At 36.7% G+C, this 22624-nt stretch overlaps 2 protein-coding genes across 8 annotated transcripts in view; both read right to left on the bottom strand.

Annotated features, from left to right (window-relative positions):
* Positions 1 to 6408, bottom strand: part of LOC142085009 (pancreatic alpha-amylase-like) — a 23232-nt gene extending 16824 nt beyond the window's left edge. The window contains exons 1-2 of one of the 4 annotated variants that reach the window (XR_012674521.1): positions 3346 to 3454; positions 698 to 913 (exon numbers count right to left, since the gene is read on the bottom strand). Coding sequence is in view for 3 of the 4 variants with exons in the window: in XM_075156456.1 (XP_075012557.1) it covers positions 698 to 865 (168 nt within the window). In the remaining variant the exon portion in view is untranslated. Of the gene's footprint in view, positions 1 to 697; positions 914 to 3239; positions 3301 to 3345; positions 3455 to 6323 lie in introns of those variants that run through there. The other 3 variants (XM_075156456.1, XM_075156455.1, XM_075156457.1) reach the window with 3 other exon arrangements.
* RNPC3 (RNA binding region (RNP1, RRM) containing 3) lies at positions 767 to 22624 on the bottom strand. 4 transcript variants are annotated; one of them, XM_075156454.1, is made up of 15 exons: positions 22371 to 22624; positions 21108 to 21155; positions 19842 to 19960; positions 18543 to 18623; positions 17705 to 17816; positions 17129 to 17197; positions 15504 to 15652; positions 14408 to 14533; positions 13366 to 13502; positions 12349 to 12510; positions 12081 to 12175; positions 11943 to 12001; positions 11274 to 11406; positions 10237 to 10309; positions 767 to 834 (listed from the first exon to the last, which is right to left on the bottom strand). In XM_075156454.1, exons 1-14 carry the CDS (start codon positions 22590 to 22592, stop codon positions 10250 to 10252), a joined length of 1572 nt encoding a protein of 523 aa, XP_075012555.1. In that variant the 5' UTR covers positions 22593 to 22624; the 3' UTR covers positions 767 to 834; positions 10237 to 10249. The 4 variants fall into 4 exon arrangements, with proteins under 4 accessions (XP_075012555.1, XP_075012553.1, XP_075012552.1 ...); XM_075156452.1 differs by lacking the exon at positions 767 to 834 and adding an exon at positions 6172 to 7329; XM_075156451.1 differs by lacking the exon at positions 767 to 834 and adding an exon at positions 6172 to 6401.

The following is a 22624-nucleotide window of genomic DNA, read 5'->3' as shown; positions in this document are numbered from 1 at the left end:
TCCTGAGCAATCTGACAAGCAATCTGAAATAGTTTACTAGGTGACTGCTCTCCAGCCATACTACCCCACCCATCTGACACTACTAGTTCCTCAGGAGCACATGTCTGTTGTTCAGACGGAACAGATTCACATCGACACACCTCCACCAGAACCTGTGTTCAGTTCCTTTCTGCCTGCTCAGCCCAGGTTCCTGCAAAGAAGGGTCTCTTAGTGGCTTACTCTGACACTAGGCTTTACAGACAGAAACTTGCCAGTTTGCGTGAACACAATTAGCAGCCTTTTATATTTATTTATTTAAAACCTTCAGCACTTTGGTATTCTCTTTGGGAGCCCTTTTTTTCAATCATTTTATGTTTATCTAGCTTTTAAGAGCTCCCCTTGATTTAAATAATATCAAGCAGATAAACATAGGTTACTCTTCACAGCAGTAAAAAAAAGATTTAGCCAGTGATACGCAATTCTAATTCATCTAAATATAATAGCACAGAGCACAAAACATGTACTTTGGAGCGATGAAATAAATTCACGCTTACACGATGATGGCTGAAGAATATATTTGTCAGCATTTACTACTTCCATTACCAATTTCTATTTTTCTTTCTCGGTACCTGACCTTTGGTGAATTGAACATTTTCTCTGTAAAACAAATTATCGTCTATGTAGCAATTTTACTACCTACTGATAGGAACAGACATACCTGAACTCCTCCAAATCCATTAGGAGCTAAAGAGCGTTCACACTCAAGAGCAATATCCGCCCAGCGCCATTCAAAGAGATGTACAATAGATGTCCTCCCAGAGAGAGTATTAGGGTTGTACTGTGCCCAGCAAAACCCTACAATTAACAGAAGAAAATAGATACCCATCCTGTGTTCTGTGATCAGTTGCGCTCTTCTTACTGCCTATTTATGTTCCTGCAAGAGGGTAAAGTACACATTACAAAATACACATTTAAAAGTAAATGCCCATCTCTGGCATCAGATTTATTTAACTTTATTTGACTGTCATTTTGTTTCAGATTTGGATTCTATCTAAGCTATATCAACCCCCCATACTAATGGTAACTTTGTTTTTCTGAAATTAAAATTCATGCATTGTCTAATACAGGCTGCCTCTAGTGTCCAAAAGTTATATTTTTATTAGTATAAAGCCAAAAACAACCCCAAAAGGCAAAGGAGTACTTATATACACATTTATCCTTGAGAGGCATCTTTTTTTTCAATCTGTGTTACTATGGCTTGTGCATATTTAGACAAGGCCTGGGAGAAGCAGCATGTTTCTTATCATGAGTTGCCATGAAACCCCAGATATTTTGGAGATCAAACATATGTGAGTCTGGTGTTTGTGATACACAAGACATCATCATTCAAACAACAGCCCTAATCTTGGAAGATCTCTCAGATACAGAAGTGACCGTATTGACTCAAAACCAGAAACACTAAATGTTTAATCTCTGTACAATTTGTGTGGAGATATTCTTCTCCCAGAGAAGATAACGCAATGGCATGCAGAGGTTAGAAGTGCTGTGAAGCTCCTTCTCAGTGCCCAGGTACAGAGTTCTGCAAATGAACTGAAGGAGCTTTCCAGAGGAGGAAAACCAGCTGCATTGCCTTCGGATAAGCTAGGCTAAGAACTATACTTCCCAATTCATATCGTATTTGTATGTACTTATATAAGAACACAGATGACAAGCCTATTAAAATTGCCTCTCCTTTTTCTCATCTAAAGAGAGATACAACTTAGAAGAAGTTAAACAGTGATCACGGTTTATGTTTCACTACGTAGTATCTCATTTTGCACTCGTCATGTTTAGAAGTTGATTTAGAGAGTCTGAGATACAAAGAAGTCCTAGAAGGAGATCCTTTGCAAACAAAAGGCTGAACTACTACTTCCCTTAAATAACAAAACACAGAATCTTGTTACTTTCCTTTAAGTATCTATTCTTTGTAAATAGCTATCTTAACACAGAAACAATACAGGGCAAAGAGGGAATAAGGTGATTCCTGGGTGCTGTCATAGGGGACACCAAACATTTCAGTGAAGTTTTAAACATGAATACAAGGGCCTTCAGGTTTGCTACATGAAAGAAACCTGCACCCTGTCCTGATTTAATACACATTTGGGAATGCACTGCTGAAAACTCCAACCTGCTATGATACAGGTACCCAAACAAAAGTTTATATAAAATCTTACATGATTTCTACAAAACGACCCTCATTTTTATTTCAAGGAAAGGACGATCCATATCTCTCAGTCAGTGGAGCTGCACTCTTTGGCACAAATTCAAGCACAAAATACGCCAGTTTATAAAGTGTAGAACCTGCCTTCCAGAGCCTGCAGCTGTCACCGCACTTCACAGGCAGTTATTTAGAATGAATCATTTGGTAAATTTAGCTTGTTTTTCTGCTTGTGAACAAAATATTTTTAATGACATTATTTACTTGAAGATCTTTAGTAGAGTACACAGATAAATTTCAGCCATAAGCAGTTGTTCTGTGTGCTTCCATTTTCATGAAAGAATGCTTCTTTGCCCTGATAGGAAGAACATACATTAACAGAAAACGAGCTAAGAAATTTCGATCTTCTCTGATAAGAGAAGCATTTATCAGATTGGCAATTTTTACTTACAGCAGTAAGTACACAAAGCAGTAAATTACACAAAGCAGTAAGAATAACATATTGTGACCCAACCAGCTCCAAGGCCTAGTGCTTGCAGAGAAGACAACGTAGTTTTTCATTTCTTTGAAATAGGTTTATGGCTGCTCTGGCAAGCAATGATAAGGGAATAGAGATGTTGAAATCCCCAACACACTCTGAAGGCTCTAGCTTCAAAATGCTTTTGAAACTTGGAAAAAAGAAAGAGGCCTGTATTCCTTTATGGAAGAAAAGAGAGCACAACTGATTGCAATTCAAAGAACATGGGAGAGAATTGTTTCTGAAAAGTACTATTGCTGTCTTGGACAACCTGAGAACTCAGGTCAGCTTGTCTCCTGCTGGGTTAAAGTCTGTGGTATGAAACTCAGCTGCTATCTCCAAAATACTACCAACAATATTTAAATTTGCAGGAGGTTTGACGCAGGCCTGCTGAAGCTTCAGATGTTAAAGGCTGTTACAGGAAAGTAGTTTCCGTGTGAACTTCTAGCCACTCCCCACAGAACTTCCCTCAGCAGCTGCATGTTTCATACAGACAAAGCAACTCCTCTTCGGCACCTCCTTTAGAGACACAGCACCGCCCCTTACCCAACTCTCCTCAGGAGCAGCTCCACCGGCCACCGACCCGCCGAGCCTCTGCAGCACGCACAGGCCACAAACACACCGAAAGCAAGCAGCAGAACTCAATACGTACATTTTGGGGCTAGCCTCCGTCATTTTCAGCGGACTGCAGCCGCACCGTGCCGCCAGCCGAGCGCCGCCGGGGCAGCAGCGAGGGGAGCCCAGCCCCTTCCGCGGGGGCGGAGCGGCGGCCGCCGCAGGGCCGCCCCCAGCACTCCCGCCTGCGCGCCGCTCGCCGCCCCGCGCCAGGCTTGCCGGTCAGCTGTCTCACTGTGAGGAATTGTTACATGGCTAAATAAACTGGTTTATCTAAGAGCTTTATATTACACGGGATAAAATTACATGCTGGAATGTATTTTTCTCGAGATTTGAGAAAGGAAGTATCTGCATATACACTTATCTCACTTCTTTGTCTTGGAGTATAGCACCACCTTGCTGTTATCCTACTTCATTGCTTTGAAAATTTACTTAGCTGGCCTTTGATGCAGTATTTTAATAGCTTGGTTCTGTGCTTGTAACTCAACGTGGGTGTTAGGACATATTGCGTATTTCCTCTATTATATACCTTTTTATGTGCAATACACTGAGTCACAAAGCTTTGTGAAGTGGCGCCATGCAGATACAGACTAAAAGCGTGGAAGCACAAGGAAGGGTTCCACATCTTTGAAGGCTACAGTGGATTAACTAAAATTTTCTACTTTAATGTTGCCACAGTGGCTTTGCCATACAAAGTAACAAATGGAGCTTGTCATTATCAGAATAATGTTTCTTTTCTCTGGGAACAGTCCAAACCACAACTAGAGTAAATATTTGTCTGTATATAACATAAAAAGATCTCATGCCAGAAGCTGCTTGCTAGGCTGGAGTAAAAGACTCAGGTAGAAGTTGCAGGACTCAAGTGTTTGTCCTACAATAGGAACAGTAGCAACGTAAGCTTCTTAAAACAAAAGTATTTACAATGGCAAATGTATTCTCTTCAGTCTTGTATCAAATAGGAAGATACATTTAAGGAATAAACTGGAAGCAGTTGGAAGTGTCCTCGAAAATAATAAAGGAAAAGTGATTCTCAGTTTGACATTAAGTCCTCTCTTAGCAGTCAACTTCCAAAGATATGAAGGGATAACAAAGATGCAAACTATGTAACATGTGAAATGTCTTAGTGAATTTTCTAAGTTACTGTTGTCATAAGGATAATTCAGCTAGAAACCATTCATTTCTGAATGCATTTAACTCCACTTTGCAGATGACATTATTATTTCTACCTTCTCAAAACCAAAATTTCTTTTCACTACCATATAGTGAAATCCCTAAAATTCAAAGTTTTTGAGGAAAAAGCACTCAAAAGACAAACTGAAGATGAGCCATATATATCAAACTCACACTAAGGACTCGTGAGAAGTGTGCATGCTTTTTAAAAATCCATCTCTTTAGAATTAAAAGCATATTAGAATGACCTTCTGAATTTGGCTTTCAAAGAAAATTCTGACAAGGCACACAACTCATATTTATATAGAGAAAATAAACCTAATTTATCTTCTGCTATCACAAGATCTTTGCTATATCAAGGAATCAATTTATACAAGAGCACTATAGTAAAATTCATGATTGATAGATTATCTGAGTCAGCCTCACCTTGAAAATTATAGTCATATGAGTATATTCAAAAGTTTAATTAAATAAGAAATGTTGCTGTGTCTATATGTCATTAGCTGATGAAGAAAAATTGTGAAATAAGCCTGCATTCACTGCGTATGTGCGATCTTGGAAGCCGGCCCTAATGACTTGTTAAAAAAAATAGAGGTCATTTGACCTGAAATATCAGATCAAATGGAACAAACCTTCTGAGGGAAAAAAAACAACAAACACCAAAAAAACCCCCAAAAAAAACAAACAAAAAAAACCAAACGAAAAAAAAAAGGCGACAAAAACCAACCAGTAGAAATGGGTATACAAAAAACCAGTTGATTTAAGGGAATGAAAGCTTTGCCTTCCGACTTTGTTTTTTAAGCCACTTTTTTCTCTCTTCTAAGCATCATAAATCCTTCAGAAGTTCTCAAAACTTCCTTTCTTAGTGTATTTTTCCTGGCCTACTACTCCAAATACAGGTAAGATAAACTAACGAACAACTACAGGGTCCACATGGGAACACAGCTCATAAGCTAAGAAGAATTTCAGTAAAAGCATTTTAAAGTAATCTGCTAAGCCAGTTCATATTGAAAAAACAGCAAAGATACACTTATTTTGGTCCAGCAGTCAATACTAGTGATTTAGGCTGTTTGCAGCTGGAATGAAGACAAAAGTCTCTACACCAGCCTGTTACCACACCATCAACTATGAATTAGTATTTTATGGAATAATTTTCTCCTTAAATCCATTGGACTCTCTTGCCAAGTAAATGTCATTGCAATGTTTCCCACGTGGTTTTAGAAAGTTATGCTAGTCTTCCTAGTATGTAATAAATCTTAGTATGTGACCTCCACCGCATTGATTTTTATTAACACAGTTCAACAGGGCAAGGACCACACCTACACTGGTTTTACAGTGTTTTAACTGCTGGTCTTGTTTTAATGACTTTAGTCTAACTAGTGATATTTTTCAAGATGTGGATGAAAGTTAATTACTGAGGAAAAAACAGTACAAATTCATGCCAGTGCACTAGTCCTCCTGCTTAGTCTCCAAGAGAGGAAAGAGATTCACACTAAAATGAGATTATCCTTAGATTTTCTTACCTTTTTACCCTAACAGCTAAACATCACACTCAAGGAGGTGCATATGAATATATACTCTGAATCATCTAGAACATGCTGCACAGTTACAATTGGACAATTCACCTTTTCCAAAAAAATAGTCTTCCTCCTCCTTCTCACTCCCAAACCCCACAACAAAACAAAAGTCAAAATGAAGAGAAAGGAAATAATTTATTAGAGATTTCACAAGAAAACTAACATACATTTATCAGTTAAATCTTGTGACAGTTTAAAGATATCTGGAATCTTTAAGATAAGAAAATTTATACTCTGCCTTAAATACTTTAGAAATGCTACTACGCACAGTTCAAGAGTCCTGATGATTACATTGCTTCTTCCCCCAGCTTGATAATACTTGAAAGAGATGGAACACAAAAGGGACCTGGAACATCACAAAGGCATGTTAAAAGTAAGAATGACCAGAAAACAGTAGTGTTATGCTTTCGACAACTAAATTGAAAGATGTTTAGTATTTAGAAAAGTGCTGAATGTCTGAAAAAAATCTGACTAATAGATACAGGCTGTATTAATTTTATATTACAGTAAGTTAAACAATAATGTAATATGAAAACCACAAGAAAAAGTCACTGGCAACAACACTACCTCAGTGCAGAGAACAATCTAAAAAAAAAAAAAAACACCAGCAAAAAAGGTAGCAGTGATTAATAGTTGATTAATGGTTCAATTCCAAATACTTCATTGCGAGATACTGTTAGATTTTCTTCTCTGCTCAAAAAAGAAAAAGTAAGGAATGTACAAACTAAGTCAACTACAGATTGTATCTTGTATACCAGGACAACAGTAATCATCAAATGATCTAAAATACTGGTCAACCCTTTAATATTATTAAGAAGTGCAACGTATTTTAACCAACATAATATTATTATAATAATATTTAAAGAAAAACAAGAAGAATTCCTCAGTGCGAGCTCAGCACAGCTCCACGCACATGGAGTGGAACACTTCTAGCTCATGCAAGCTAAGGAATTGGACCACAAATTAGCAAATTGTATGACCTTTGAGGAAGAAGGTGGAGGCCACCTTTTAAGACTAGGAACCTTCATTGTGTCTATTCACTCAACACAGACAACTCATTGATTTTTTTTTTTTTCCCCTGAAAAAGTGCCCTTTGCTTTTAAAATTACAAGATTAGTTCAAGCTCTAAGACACAAACTCCTCCCCACACCTACTCTATATGAAAACTTAGATGTAGTTGAGTGCTACGGGAAACATTGCACAAAAAAAGGATACAACAAGAAAGGATACACTCTGCATGACAGTATTACTGCAGTATTTACGCAGGAATGTTTCTAAAGAAGAACAGCAGAATGTGGTTTAATTTTACTTGATTCTCAGTATTGCATACACATAACTTTATGCTACCTATCAAAAGCAAATATGCCTCCTTGATAAAACACAGTTTTGACCCCTGATGAGATTTAATAAAGGGCTGATGAGTCCACCAACACTAAACTCCACACTCAAAAGTAAATACATTTTTTGATAACTTGAACTACTAGGACCACACCAGATTCTTCTGTCTCATTAATTCTCCTTCAAGTCTTTGCCATTTTACAGACTCACTTTTTCCATCAGGTCCAAAACCCAATCATGTTTCCATTCAATGCAGGCTTTCAAGTCACTTCTTCCCTATGAAGAAGCTGGAGACCTCTCAACATCAGTTTCTTCTACATAAATTTTATCCCAAAAAGCTGTATTTTAGCTACAGAAAAAATAATCACCCCGAGTACTAACTGAAATTTTTGCCAGTCCATCAAGAAAAGGACATTTCAGTCAGCAAGGAGTTACACAGTATTTTTATAAACTGTATGTATTATTTTCTCTACAAAGGGTAAAACCTTTGCAGAGAAAATACTAAAAAATAATAAAAATATTTGCAATAACATTAATGAATTTAACACAGCTTCTTCCTGTTTAAAAATAATCAGAAGTTTAATTTATGTCAATTTAGTTGTTAAAAAACCTCAAAAAACAAACAACAACATTGAGACACAGGATACAGATCAAATTTGAAGTCCCTCAAATGTTTGCATAAACTTGTTTAAATGCATATTTATGTTTCAAATGAGATTCTGACACTGTTCTTCCTTATAGGCTCAGATTTTATCATGGAATTTTGCATCATAAATCAGCATCCATCAGAATATTCCAGCAGGAACAGGAAAACATAGTCATGCAGAAATAGGGTTCAGTTTCATCATTAGTTGTGAAATAAATATTTTTAATTAAAACTCATGGATCCCTAGAAATCTGTATTAGTCCATGGCATATTCTGTGATCTTTACATATAAATGGTCAAGGTAAGGAAGTTCTGCCTGAGATACATTAAACCAATGACACCAAGGAAACTCATATAAGACTTTCAGGTGTACAAATAAGTCTTGCATAAGTGTTTGCTCACTCTAAAAAAAGCTTCCGAGTTGACCATCAACATGATTAATAACCAAATAAGCACCTCATTATTTTCTTTACGTAATTCAAGTATTATTTAGCACGTTTAGTGAAGTCAGAATCAGATTTAATGTACAAAATTAGTTGGAAAGACATGGAAGTCCTAAAAGAATAAAAGTGTTCAGACTTCTTTTATAAGGCTTTCCAATAGCTAAAATACTTCAAGTTTCTTTTTTACATTTAAAGAAACCTTAGTCATTTTCTTCTTATTAGGCACTGGATGAAATAATCTAAATATAAGTTTTTTTCTAACAAGGAAGGAGTAAGAAACAAGACTGAAACATTCCCATAAACCCTTGTTCCTAATAGAATACTTTAGCCAAGGCTCATTTGTCTCTTTTCAATGACCAATACAGAAGAATGCCTGTAAAAAAGTGATCTTTAATTTGATAAAATAAAATACAGATTTTGCAAACCACAAATCAGTAACTCAGAATAGGAACTGGTAAGACCAAATAGCATCTCAGAAATGAGGGAAACAAGCTCAAATATAATCTGATGAAAAAATCCTTAGACAACTGACAGAAGAAAAAACCTAAAATTGAAGTAACTTATAAATAGAAATACTACCCTCACGATAACCATACTACAGGGTCTCCAACCAATTTTTAAAAATCAGAAAAAAGCTGTTCACATCCTTTATTTCCAACTTCACAGTTTTTTCCAAAGTAACAATGATCAAAACATCCAGATTAAAAACACATCATGGATTAAGTAGAATGTTTCAGAAGCACTGAGTTCATTTGGTCTTGGGTGGAGACATAACCAGAGTGATGCCCAACTGTAATCTGTAATTAAGTTAAATGCCCTTTATATTTGAGCTAGCTGATCTATTGGAGGGTGCAGATTGAGAAATAAGTGCTTCTAATTCTTGCACCAGTTACTTCACATGCTAATTTGAGACAGTTCACTACTCAAATGTTTTTAGGCCATGAAACCCCTCACAGTTAAATTAGAGCTGATTTTGCTTAAGTTACTCTCATATAAAGCAAATACTTAGAGTAAGCAGTAGTGAAGTAAAGCTATATGATAGGAAATAAAGTTAAATACTGATTACTTTCTGCTAAAAGTTACTTCCCCATCAAGTTTAGACAATAATGCCAAAAATGTTGTGCATTCCACAACAAAGGAAGCCTTGATCAATGCAACATTAAATAGCACTTTCTGACACAATATCCTAAATCAGACAAGTTTAAAGGATGCTGCAACAGCACTAAGATCTCATTTTCCAAAGTTAGCAAAGCCAAAGGTCCTTTACAGACCTAGCAGAAGTGAGTTTATCGCTGGAAACAGTTCTTCAGGATCACTTTACAATGGCAGGGATGGAAGGGAAGGAGAAAAGAGGCAACTCTCTTCAAAGCCAAAACCCCAGAAGATTACTAAAAGGCAAGTGGTCCGATTCCACAGAATTATTCTCCTTAGCTCCCCAGATTAAGGATTAGAGAAACTGACAACTACACTAGGATATCAGGATTAGGGAAACGGCAGTCTCTGAATTTCTAAACGGAGGAAGAAGCAACATTTTAAACCTATACCACTATATACCTTGCATTCTGGTTTTCTGATATAAGTGCACATTTGAGAAAAGAAAATTGTATGAAACATTTCCCCTCCACCATCACTATTCCTAACAAAGCCATTAAAAACATAATAAATAAAACCAAACAAAAAACCCCCAACAAAAAAAATGAACAAAGAAACCCAGCCTATTTCTTTATTTTTATTTTCAGGCAGAGAATCCATACCTTGCGCAGTGTTCTATTTTTTTCTTTTCCCTTCATTGGAATCCTGTTTTGGTCTAGCTGAACGAGCAAATTGCTGAGATTCTGTTAAGGACTACAAGTGTCAATGATAAATGGAAGCCAATCAAGAAGGAAAAAAGAAGTATTATTTCAGCAAAAGATAGTTTAAAAAGTGGCCTTTATCTGTGAATCAATTCTACTACAGTATTAAATATTATAACAATAGTGTCTATTAGTCAAAGATTAGGATGTCACTGATCTGCAATACAAAAAAATTTTAAGAGAGCCTGTCCAAGAATTTACAATACTAAGTAAATAAGGCGGACTAACCGGGAATGGGTTAGGTGCCAACAGAATAACTACAGCAGGATAAATGCTTGATATTTACAATCCTCCATCCCAGCATGTTAATTCCATAACTTTGATGTCTCAGTAGGTATTTCGGAGGAAAAAAGCTAAAAGGAACAGAGGTTGGGATGAACAAGAGTACAAAGAAAAGGAAATAAACTGTGAAACATTTAAGTGAAAAATAAGAAAGGACTTACAGACAAAAAACAGGGCAATGCAATCAAAAAGTCTAGAAATCCCAGTATGTTACACAGGCCCCAAAAGTAACTGACAGTTCCAGCTGGGGAAGCAGTCTAAATAGAGACCACTGACCCTGAAAGGAACATTTCTTTATGTTCTTAATTCTGTAAACACAGGCTTAACCAAATCAAAAAGCCTACTTACTTTAAATACAATGGTCATACAAGCTAAATTATCTTTTGTACTGTGTTTGCAGGATCAAAGAGCTAAGACCAGAGAAGACAATTTTATTGTCTTAAATAAAGCACATTTACTTTCCTATTTCAGAAGAGGTGCCTCTATATATTTTTCAGTTATCATAAAATTAACAATATTACACTATACTATGCTGCCTGGTTTTCTTAAGGTATTTCCTCTTTCCATAAATTTCTAAGTAGAACACTATGACAGCAAAACTAGATATTGACGGACAGATTACAAAGAATATAACAAATGTTTGAAGAAAAAGATACAACCACCATGGGTTTTTCAAATAAGACATATCCATTTGCTTCTTTTAAAGCTTTAGCAGCTGCTTTTTCATTAGGAAGTCCAATGAAAGCCTGTCCCTTCATACGGCCTTCTTTCATCAAACGTATATCAAACCTAGAGGCAAAATTGAGAGTTGGGAATTACTCATGTTTAACCACACTTTCATATTTCACAGTACAAACATAATTCTCATGCTTCAAGACGAAGAAATAGCAGTAACGGGAGCAGAGCTTACAAGCAGGAATTATGTCATTGGAGACCATTTTGCCTGGGGGAACCATTTAGTAAAAAGTGACATTAGACTGCAGGATGGCAAATTGGTGTGCAACTGTAGTAAACATGACATACACAAAATGATCGGATACACACAATCATCTACACTGTTCATTCTGTGTCGCTCAGCCAATAAACAGTAAATTTGGTAACGAAAATATGAAGGCAAAATAGTAGGGTCTTCAGATACTGTTCAAAAAATAATTCTATTTCTGTACTTGTGATAAATGAAGATTTTCAGATGAAACGCATTTTTTCTTTATGCAGAAGCATAAAGAAAAAAGTAAAGATGACTAGTTTTTAAATCACAGTTTTCACCAGTATTATAGAAGTTAAAATAAAAGGCTTAATTTTAACAAAGTACCAAATTAACTTACATATTTCGTTCCACTTCTGACTGGAAGTCAATGTATCTTCCAAAAATGAACTTGAGATCCTGAAATTAAAGGGTAGGTGTAAGAGGAAAGCTTATAAAAAGCCCTTTTGATAAATATTCAATTTGCTTGTTTACCTACCTTTTCTTGAACTTGTTTAGCTAAATTCTTCACATATATCCTGCAATTTGGATCACCTGGCTCATAGTTTTTGAAAACAGAAAATTTTTCCATTTCTTGAAGAAGACAGAAAAACAGACTGGTTTAGCTCTCTTAGTTTGTATTTTTGCTCAGTATAAAATAACTGAACTTAATATATGATCAATTAATAAAGGAAATACTTATTTAAACTATTCGTTACAACAAATCAAAGAGTTATTGTTATCTAATTTATTCCTCACAGTTATACCTTCTCTAGAAAGTCTGTTTTTTTCTAGATCCCTTCTAGAAATAAATTCTGATGGTATTTCATCATCCTCCTCTTCAGTTTCCATTTTATCATTTGAGCTGGGAGCTGGGAAAATCCTTCCAAAGCCTGTATTATTGATTTCTTCTGTGGTTGCATAAAGGTCTGAAATTTCAACACATTATGTAAGTGGTTTGTATGTTTATTCACAAGAGGATCAATAACAAGCAAAAAAGTATACTTTCAGTAACATTTTAATATAGTAGACTTTGTAAAGCAATTTGAACACATCCTTAAAGAAATGTGTCTTAATCCCTGGTTTGACAAACACACCTGCTCTATATGGTCCTACAAAATCAACCATACTACAAATAAAAGCCATGGCACATGCCAGTTAAGGTAAAACTAGCCTTGCTGTTCAAGCCTGTATCCATTTCAACGGTTTATCTAATTTCCATTCAAAGAAACTGTATATTGCTGTAAAGTACCAAGAAACACAGACTGACCATAAGCCTATAGAAACCATCACACCTCATTGCTATTATCACCCAGCATTTTTATAGCAGATAATCAGTGCACCACAGAGAAGGAGTTGGCAAGCACTTGAATGCTGCTCTCTAAGAGCTGGAGAAGGAAAATCTGAAAGTAGCCTGATGTATTCAATTACACTATATAATATTGAGAATGCATTTGTAACATTTGCTAGAAACACCTTAACATTTAAAAGAGAGTGCAATTCACCATAAACCCACAGATCACATAGGCAAGAAAGAGACCTTTAAAATCCTCTAGATACTTTACTGTACCAAAGCACATAGTTCTGTGCTTTAACATGGGAAAAACAGCAAATGCAAACAAGACGCAAGTTGGTGTTCTTAAGCAAATCCTATTGTATACTATTTATGAAAGCTCCAACACAAAAGAAGAAAAGAATTCCCTGGCCTAAATTTCAGCAGCCTTCTACACACTGAAACCACATGAATTTAATATTAAAAACATTTGAAGTATGAACTCTCTTACCATTTTTTTCTTCTTTTTCCAAGTTTATCTGAAGAACAGCTGGGATGTCAGTAGTAATATGGAACTCAATTTTTTTATGACCTACATGCTGTGGCTGTTCAAAGACATCTGAAGGTGACAGTGTAGGGTGCAGATTACTGTTTAAAACAACAACATGTTAATTAAAGATTCAGACACTTATGAATGCACAGTCAAACACAAGATTTCTTTCAGATAGATTTTATGCTGCTGTGTACCACAAATACATGAGTTCTCCATTTCATAAATTTCACCCAATACAGTTCAAGTTGATTAAAACACTGCAAATACAGTAGGTTTGGCTGGCAGTGAGAACAAAAGCAAGAATTACATACCACGTTACAGTATAGACAGGCACTTACAAAAACTTTACCAGTAACTTAAATACAAAAAATAACTGGCCTTGCTGATGCTCTCACATAGTGTATAAAATATACCAAATTTTCAAAAAATGTAGCAAATCACTTGGAGGAAGAAGGCGGCTATTAGTAAAAATGCATTCACAATTGATCATCGCTACACAGAAATACTACACTGGTGTCTACTGTGCCATAGTACTGCAGTATCAAAAACCAAACTTATTTTAAACCAAATCAGTTTTTATTCTCCCAGTATCGTCCTTTTATTAAATTTTATTTTATATTTTTATTTTAAGAAGTATCCCAAACAATAAATCCAGATTCCTTCTGTCAGGGCTGTGATATGAAATTGTTTTTCTTTTTTATGAAAAAGGGATTTTTATTAGTTTGATAGCAAGAGAAACACAGAGCTTGAACCAGGCACACTTTACAGATTAAGGTTGTTGAGTAGACTGGAGTTCAAATTACACAAAAATCTGGACCTTTAGAGCAATAAAACCAAGCATGAAGATAAGGGAAGACCAACTCCACTACCAAATTTACATACCAGTGAAGAATGCTTATTTTAAAACAGCAACACTACAGCAAACACGATACAGAGAACATTATTTAGTAAAAGGAATAATCTTCTGAAAAAGTGCAAAAACCACAGAAATAATACAAACCTGTGGGGAGTACACACAGGAACATTCAATAAGTCTTTAATTCTTTGCTTTTTTCTAAGACCACGCCTCTTTGTGTTTATTGGTCTTTTAGGCTGAAGGGTTGCTAATTCCATCAACTTGGTCATTCTATTTTAAACAAAATTTAAAAGAGAACCAAAGTGGTTTACAGTTGATTTGAAAATACTCATTTTGAAAACCCTCCTCCCTTCCTTAAAGCCCTTGAAATACATCTTTTCAGAATATGGTTATAAATCTAGCTACCTTAAGACCAAAACTACATTAATAAACTATAACACATACCAAATTGATATACACAGTGCACTTAAGTGACCGATCAAAATCGTAATGAGCTCAATGATGACCTTTCCTTCCCCAAGCATGCACCTAATTAGGACACTGAAGCTGTAGAAATGCTAAGAAGCCCCAAGCTGAACCCTTTTTTACAATACTATTTCCACTCAACAGGAATCCCTTTTTCCAAATGCAAGTATTTTTTTTTCCGAATATAGCATAAGGACTTTCTGATTTACTTTTCAGTTTAAATAGCAACTAAAGAAAATTGCTTCTTCATTTAGTGTTAAAGATCAAAAAAAAATAGCTATGATGTAATTCAGTCCCAAAAGTGCAAGAGAATCCTCAGCACACACAACCTCCCATTATTATTACTCCTAGCAATACACACTGATGTACAAAGAACATTTTGCAAGTCAGAATGCACATACGATGCAGGCTGAGTAGTTTACTCAGTAAAGATGTGGAAAAATGAAGAATCCAGAAAACAAACTAATTATTGCTTCCTTATATCTGCACTCTCCCTTCATTCTGAGTTTTTGTTTTGTTGGGTTTTTGTTTTTTGGACATGGGAACAAATGATAACTTGCATACCATTTTGCCATTTTCCTTCTCTTACTGTGATTCAAAACAGCACTGTCCTTCTGTTTTTAAGTCACTCTGGAGCTTCCTTAAGCATCTGGAAAGCTTATCTATACACTGCAAATGTTAACAGATTCCACCATTTGCTGAACTAGAAGCTAGAAAAGTAAACACACCACTTTAAAAGAGCCCAAAAGCTTGCAAATGACTGTAAAATGCATACCTCTCCTTTTCCTCCTCATTATCACTTTCATATTCTGATTCATCTCCACTAGATAGGTGCTCTTCTTCCTCTTCAGGCAAAGGAGGCTCTTCAGGAGGCAGAGGTGGGATTGGGGGAGGTGGCACAGGCACTGGTAAATACTCTTCATACTAATTATGGAGAAAAAGTAAAAAAAAAAGTAACTAAACATTTCAAGAAAAAAATTTGCACATCTTGTTTTCCTTTACATAATAAAAACAGTCAAAGCAAAAAATCAGAGGATGACAAGAAGCATTTTTTAAAATTATGTTTATTTCGCTAAACTATATTACTAATTAAAATTTTCCACAAGAAAAAGAATTTGCTATTTTCTGAAGCGTAACAGTGAATGTTTTCATTCTTTTAATTTGAGGAGTTAAAAAAGAACAGCAACCACAACCCTGGGTTTTTACTTTGCACTCGGCTTTAAGGACTTTCCTGAGAAGAATATGGTCAAAACATATTCTCCCCAAGCCATCTCAGTTTCTACACTGAACCTTCCACCACCTATCAAAGTTATATTTCTATTTCTGTAAGGAGTGAGGATTTCACAAAAGGAATCAGTTTTTTTCATTGAGACTGCAAAACCCACATATAAGAAATTCCCTATGTACAAAATCATCTCCAGCCCCACTTTCAACAATCTTACTACACTTAACAGCTACTTTTATGTACCATCAATTCCATGAGGCACTGATGTCTTCTGGCATTAGAAATACTCTGTGCCCTTTAGAAACTACTCTAGGAATTTCAAGGACTGGCTTCCCACCTTACTACTCTTTTTTCCACAACCAGTAAGTTCACGGTGCTTAACCTGGCCCAATACCAGGCAATGAATAAAATTATTCCCATAAAATCAGTGTGAATTCATTTATTTAATAGATTTATTTCACAGTTTTCTTTACCAGTTAGCTCCCCTGTTATTAGAAGCAGGTGTTCTCTTAGGGCAAACACAAAATGTAGTGGAGCACAACTTCACTATATCCAAATACTGTGGCTATCACTATTAATGCAAGTCCTCACTTGCTGTATCTTCCACTGGCAGTCAAACTACTCCACCACAGCAACAGAGAACTGAGACCACAGAGCTGGCATTTCTATTCCCCTTCAGAAACGGCTCCCCCTAAGCCTCTGCCAGTTTCCCTCAACCCCTCCTCTTTCAAAAAACATCCTGGAGACAGAGCAAGTAAAATCAAAAGCAATGTATAATCTCACTAACAATCTGAATCTAATCAGAACTCTAAAGAAACACACAGATCAAAGAACTTAACACATCTTTGTAAGGCAACGGGCTAATGGTATTCTTTATTTCCTGTATCTGTAACATGATGCTATAACCTCCCTTTTTTTTTTTCTTACACTCAACAGTTTGAAATATTCCGGTGCTACTGTCATAGATGTATATTTCTTTGTTCTAAGTGTAGTTAAAAAGATTTCTTTAGAAGAGTAACATGCACATCTTATCCAATGAAATGCAGGAGTATTTGCTATCCTCTATAGATTTCTCCAACTTCTAGAAGTTTGAACTTAGATCTCCTACCATGTTGCTAACATTTTAAATTGTGAATCTGTTTTACAGTACTTAAAACATATATTAAAAAAGTTACCATGGGAGGGCGAGCAGTAATTGGTCCAAAAGGTGGAGGAAGATTCATTTTATTCATAAGATGAAGTACCTGAAATGATTCAAGATAAGTAAGATTTCCTTTAAATAAATAAATAAATAAATAAATGAAAATAGTTCATTGCTAGGTACCATAGCTGATAACTTTTGGCAGGTGTAAATCAGCATAGTTTTAATGAAGACACAACTACATTGGTTATTAAACAATATGAAAGCCTGCGCTTGAGATCCAACATTAATGGTAAATATGAGCAACACCCTAAAAAGGCTAATCAAAAAACAGCAAAGCACCTTCTCAGAATGAAAGTCCAAGTACTCAAGTCATATCTAACTAGGAAGATCATATCCAGTTAAGTCTTCAGCGTCAATGAAGTAAGTTACTTCTGGTCAACAAAATCTTACCATCTCAACATAGTAAAAAATTAACATTGGTTAACACTATCACAAGAAAACTAACTTAATATTTACTATGACAAAAATTATTTCTGTGGATAATTAAAAGAGGAAAAAAGGAGATGTTTTTACTTTTATACTTTCTTTTTTTGCCGTTTTTACTTACCTGGACATAAAATTTGGGCACGCTTGCCAAGGCATTTGCTATATTTGCTAAAATTGTACTTGAAGGTGGTGGATACAAATACTTGAGGCAAGAATTGATGGGAAAGGTGAGGCTGAGGAAAAAAGATTAAAACCAAGACATCTTAGCACCATTGCCACATAATGACTGATAACAATTAATGATTGCTAGAGGTTTAACTATTCATTACATGTGAAGTATCACCGAAATATTATTATTTCCTTTAAAACAGTTTTGGGCTGCTTACATGTCATCTTTAACATCAGGGAGCAGTCCCCTAATGCATGACGGACTTACTGGCCGTGGGCACAATTAAAGAACCAACACATCCAGAAAGCCTAAAGCACACAGAAAAAATCAACATGTCCAAAACCAAAAGCACAGCATAGTACGCTGTACAAACATCATAAACTCAATGCTCAAAGTGCTGGATCTATTAGTCCAAAAATAAATTTATTCTTTATGTATGCGAAAATGCAAATGGGGGAAAAAAAAGAACAAGAAACCCCTGGGAAAAACAAAAGTCAACAGTATTCTGCTGTTAACACTAGGACAACCTACCCAGTCCTCAAACTCTTCCTGAGGAAGCAATGCATAGTGCTAGAAGGCTATTATGGAATCCACAACTTCATGGCTCAAAGCATCTGTAACTCAACTGTGAGGGTTCTAAACCTGAAGAACTAAAATTTCATCTTTATGACAATTTCTACAGCTATGCATGTAGAACAGGAGCATACTATGAAACAAAACAAGTGCATAAAACTTATTTCAAAATAAACTATAACAAAGTAGAATAATTAAGATCCAAAAAACCACTAACCCATGGTTGGGTGCAATTCCATTCTCTATTTTAACACAGCTTGGTTCTTTCTTCTCTTCTTCTTTCACTGGTTCTTCTGAACTGAAAATTAATTTAGCATTAATTAAAACCGGGCAAAATTTAAGTGCCTTACATAATATATGAAATATGTTTAATCTCATCTATCAAAAAATATAAGAAATAGATTAGTATAGTATTTTTAACATCTTTTATCAATGGCATTACTACAGCCATTATTAATTCTTAAGAATTAATACATGTGGATAATTATAGTAGTCAGATTTCTAAAATAAATATTTATACAGATTTAAGTACATATCCCTATGTTCAAACTCTTCTGACTTAAATCTACTCACAGGAAAAAAGCTAAAATTATTTCACGTTAGTCGCTGTTTAGAGACTGTATAAAATCAAAGGTATTAAGTTACTGATCTGTTCATATTCAGAGAGTGGAATAAATAACTTAAAACCTCTATAGTTGATTTTAATTAAGAACTATCACATAGCTTCTATCATTTAGTCACATATTACACAGGTAAACTTGAAAGCCTAACTATGCAACTTATTTTTTTAATTAAGTACTTGACAGACAATTGAAACCCAAACTATCACAGTTCTTGGTCACACTAGCATTAGGATTCATTGATTTTTTTTATTTTTAATTTTAAATATTACACATTCTTTAACTATTTGAAGAGGTACTCAGACAGTTTTATGTTTGTTCTGCTCATGCTTCAAGCTAGATACATGCAAATCAGCTCCAGCTTAGAAGCCAGCAGCTATAATAGTATAGCCTTATACAGTTATGCTGTATAGCAGGTGTCAATTCTGCCTGACTCTTGACTAGATTAGAAAGAAACATTAGGAAAGTATTGCATGCACTGTTCAGCATGCAAAGAAAGCATGTTGTTCAAAGTTCAACAGCAAAAGAAAATGATAATCCTGACAGAAAAAAAACAGTAGAAGAGTCTTTTTTAAACACAGGGAACCTGTGCAACACAGAGGTCAGCTTACGCAGACTGGAGTCTTGCTCTGTAAATGAGAACAAACAGGACCATCTGCTGATTAAAGATATCAATAATTATAGAAATAAGGATGGGAATTATTTCATGATGATACTGAATGAAACAATAGTAATGGGAGGAATGCAGTCACTTACCTATAGATCTGAACCTGCCTGTTAACACTTCTAAACAGTTACAATGTATCCTTTGACTTAACACTACTATGAAAGTATCATGAACATGGAATTTCCTTTCCTTGACCACAAACATAGAAACTAAAGTATTACGCACATACCTTTTACACTTCTCTGAGACAGAAGGCTGGCTAAGTACCTGCACACTATCTTGCTCCTTTGCAAATTCAACAACTAAGGTGTGACCTAAAAGTTTCAGCTGATGCAGTCTTGACAAAGCCTTCAAATAATTATAATGGAGAAAAGAAAGGGAAGAGGAAAAACATTAGAATTCTTTCAAAGCATAACTGTTTTTAATTTGGTTGGTAAACTAGCCATAGCATGCAGTCCCAACTGCTTTAAGCTAAGTCTGTGCCACTACAGACACAGGTAGTTCTGCACCGTTCCTGCCTTCGCAGCCCTGCTTTTAGCAGCCTCTTTCCTGCTGGCAGGAAGGAAAAAGACGAGGTTGCACAGCTAGAACCATTGCAGAGACTTAGGTCATCTGAACCCAGTAGCAAGACTGCAGCCTTAACAAAGATACTTATTACACAGCCTAGTAAATCTCTGTGATTTCAAGCAACCAACCTCTTGCTCGTGAACTACAAACATGCTGAAGTCCACTAGTAACACCTGGGAATTTTAAAATCAAGATTCTTAACAGTGACACTAAGAAGCTCCAGCATTCTGCAAGTCCAGATCCTGATAGGCTGCTAACAATTGACACAAAGCAACCTAAATTCACCACTGTTCACCTCACATAATATTTGTAACTTTTTTCAGTAGTACTTTACAGCATGGCCTAAAAAAAATAAAAGCAACACCAAAAAAAACAGGGCATAAGAGGGAAATTCAGGACACAGCCTTTCACCAGATTCATTTTTAAAAAGCCTTTAAAAAGCCTAAAAAGTATTACCTTTTTGGCATCCATGTCCCCCACTAACACAGTAGTTTTCTTTTTCCTATCAAAGTTGGGCATTCAAGGCAGTCTTGAATTGTATACATCACTATGTCTAAATTTTATGGCAAATATGCAATTATGCAGGAGACAAATTACGTTTGGTTTATAGTTTATATATAAATGCACACACACCCTAGACAAGGCCCTGATCAGCCTCAACTTGTGTAAGTTTGCCATGCTTTAAGTGACAGGTTGGATCAGAGGACTTCCACAAGCCCCTTCCAACCCACCTTTCTTACGACCCTACAGAAGTGTTTGTTTTATCAAATCCTCCAAGCACCTCCTGAAACAGAAGTCTCATATTACATTGCTCTGCATTTTTTTCCCCAACACTGAGTACTAGATGATATGTAAAACATTTTAGAGCACAACTGGCAGTTCAGAAATGTGCTTTGCTAAAACATTCAATAACAAACTCAATACAAACCTTCACAGCTGCATTTTCACTGGGAAAGGTAGCAAAAGCGGTATGTTTCTAGAAAACAAACAAACAAAAAATTGTCATACTGAATTCAAACCAAAAAGGTAAAACATATGCCCACAAGTAATTCTTAAGTTCAAGTTTACATATTTGAAAGCTTCCAAATAGTAGTCATCTAAATCCCATGCGGGGCAAAGGTAAAGGACTAGAGAACATTCTTCTTAAGAATTTAGGACAAGCACCTCCTGCAGTCAAAAATTAAGATAGGAACTCAGCAGTTTGAGCAATACAGGAAAACAATATTTTTTTTCTAGTGAGCAAAAGCCATCCTAAACTGCAAGAAAGCAGTGATAAAGAAGTTTAATCCTCTTTTCAAAAAAGGAAATTTATTTCAGCACCTCTTAGCAGAACATTTTCAACAAAGCAACTCCTAAAAGTAATAGTTTTCCTGCTACAAAAGTCGTAACTATTGTTGTGCTCTGAAAGTTTGGATGGTTTCTAACTAACATTTTCCCTTACTTTTTAAATTTAAAAAAACCTTAAGCTTTCCAAATTAGGTCAAATCCTCACAGAATACACAGTTCATATTAAACTTAAATTTGTTTTAACAAACTTTATTACTTCATCTTGCCACTACATGATTCGGTATTAAAAACCCAAAACATTAATACTGTTATAAGAGCAGCTATCAGGAAAACCATTGTAACAAAGTCAGTATTTTTAATATCCTATAAAAGAAACTATGACCCTGACCCAGGATGCGGACATCATTTATCTGCAGTTCTGCAGGTATACAAGGATCTTTCCAAACCACATTGGTCACCAGACAGATACTCCTATGTTTTTGTAATTTGGGGGAAGAAAAAAGTAAAATAAAATAAAGATTTCAAGAGACAGACCTGTAAAACTGCATCCCCACACTTACCAACAGACCCTTCTGCACTGCTTTTCCACAGCCTTATTCCTAACAACAAGCGAGGCCAAAGCTGCGGCCAAGGGCACAGTACTTGCAGCCGGCGGGGAGACGGGACCCCCCGTCCCAGACGCCCTCCCGGCCGCCCCGCCTCGGCCCAGCGGCGCTCCGCGGCGCGCAGGGCCACCGCGCCGCTGCCCGCTGCGCCCCCGTTCCGGCCCGAGCGGGGAGGGGGAAGAACCCTGACGCGGCAACCACGCTCACCCCTCCCTGAGGCGCGAGAAACGGCCCAGGGCGGCGGCAGGTCTCTCCTCCCGCCCCCGCCGCCCGGAGCCGGCCCAGGCCCCGGCCCTCACCAGCCGCCCGTGGTCCGACAGGACGCGCACAGACACTGCCCCGAAGTGCTTCAGCAGATCCTCTTTCTCCGCTGCCGTCAGCTCGGCGGGCAGGTGCCGCACCAGCAACGTCCGGCCCCGCCGCCGCGCCACGCCGGGGTGAGGCGGGACGCCGGGGTGAGGCGGGCCGGCACCCAGCCCCACGCCGGCCGCCCGCGCCTCCTCACAGCCCGGCGCCGCCATCGCAGCGCGCAAGGCCGGGGCGACAGCCGCTC

Source organism: Calonectris borealis, chromosome 8, assembly GCF_964195595.1.
Source record: "Calonectris borealis chromosome 8, bCalBor7.hap1.2, whole genome shotgun sequence".
Classification (NCBI taxonomy): Eukaryota; Metazoa; Chordata; class Aves; order Procellariiformes; family Procellariidae; genus Calonectris; species Calonectris borealis.
This window is presented reverse-complemented; position numbering and strand designations above follow the sequence as displayed.

What these genes read in the sequence shown, in the direction of transcription:
- RNPC3 (XM_075156454.1), bottom strand. Translation starts at nt 22,592, where the DNA reads ATGGCGGCGCCGGGCTGTGAGGAGGCGCGGGCGGCCGGCGTGGGGCTG. An exon ending in TGCCCAAATTTTATGTCCAG is followed by an intron (nt 17,198 to 17,704) that starts GTAAGTAAAAAC and finishes GAATCATTTCAG; the next exon opens with GTACTTCATCTTATGAATAA. An exon ending in CTAAACAAGTTCAAGAAAAG is followed by an intron (nt 12,002 to 12,080) that starts GTAGGTAAACAA and finishes CTTTAATTTCAG; the next exon opens with GATCTCAAGTTCATTTTTGG.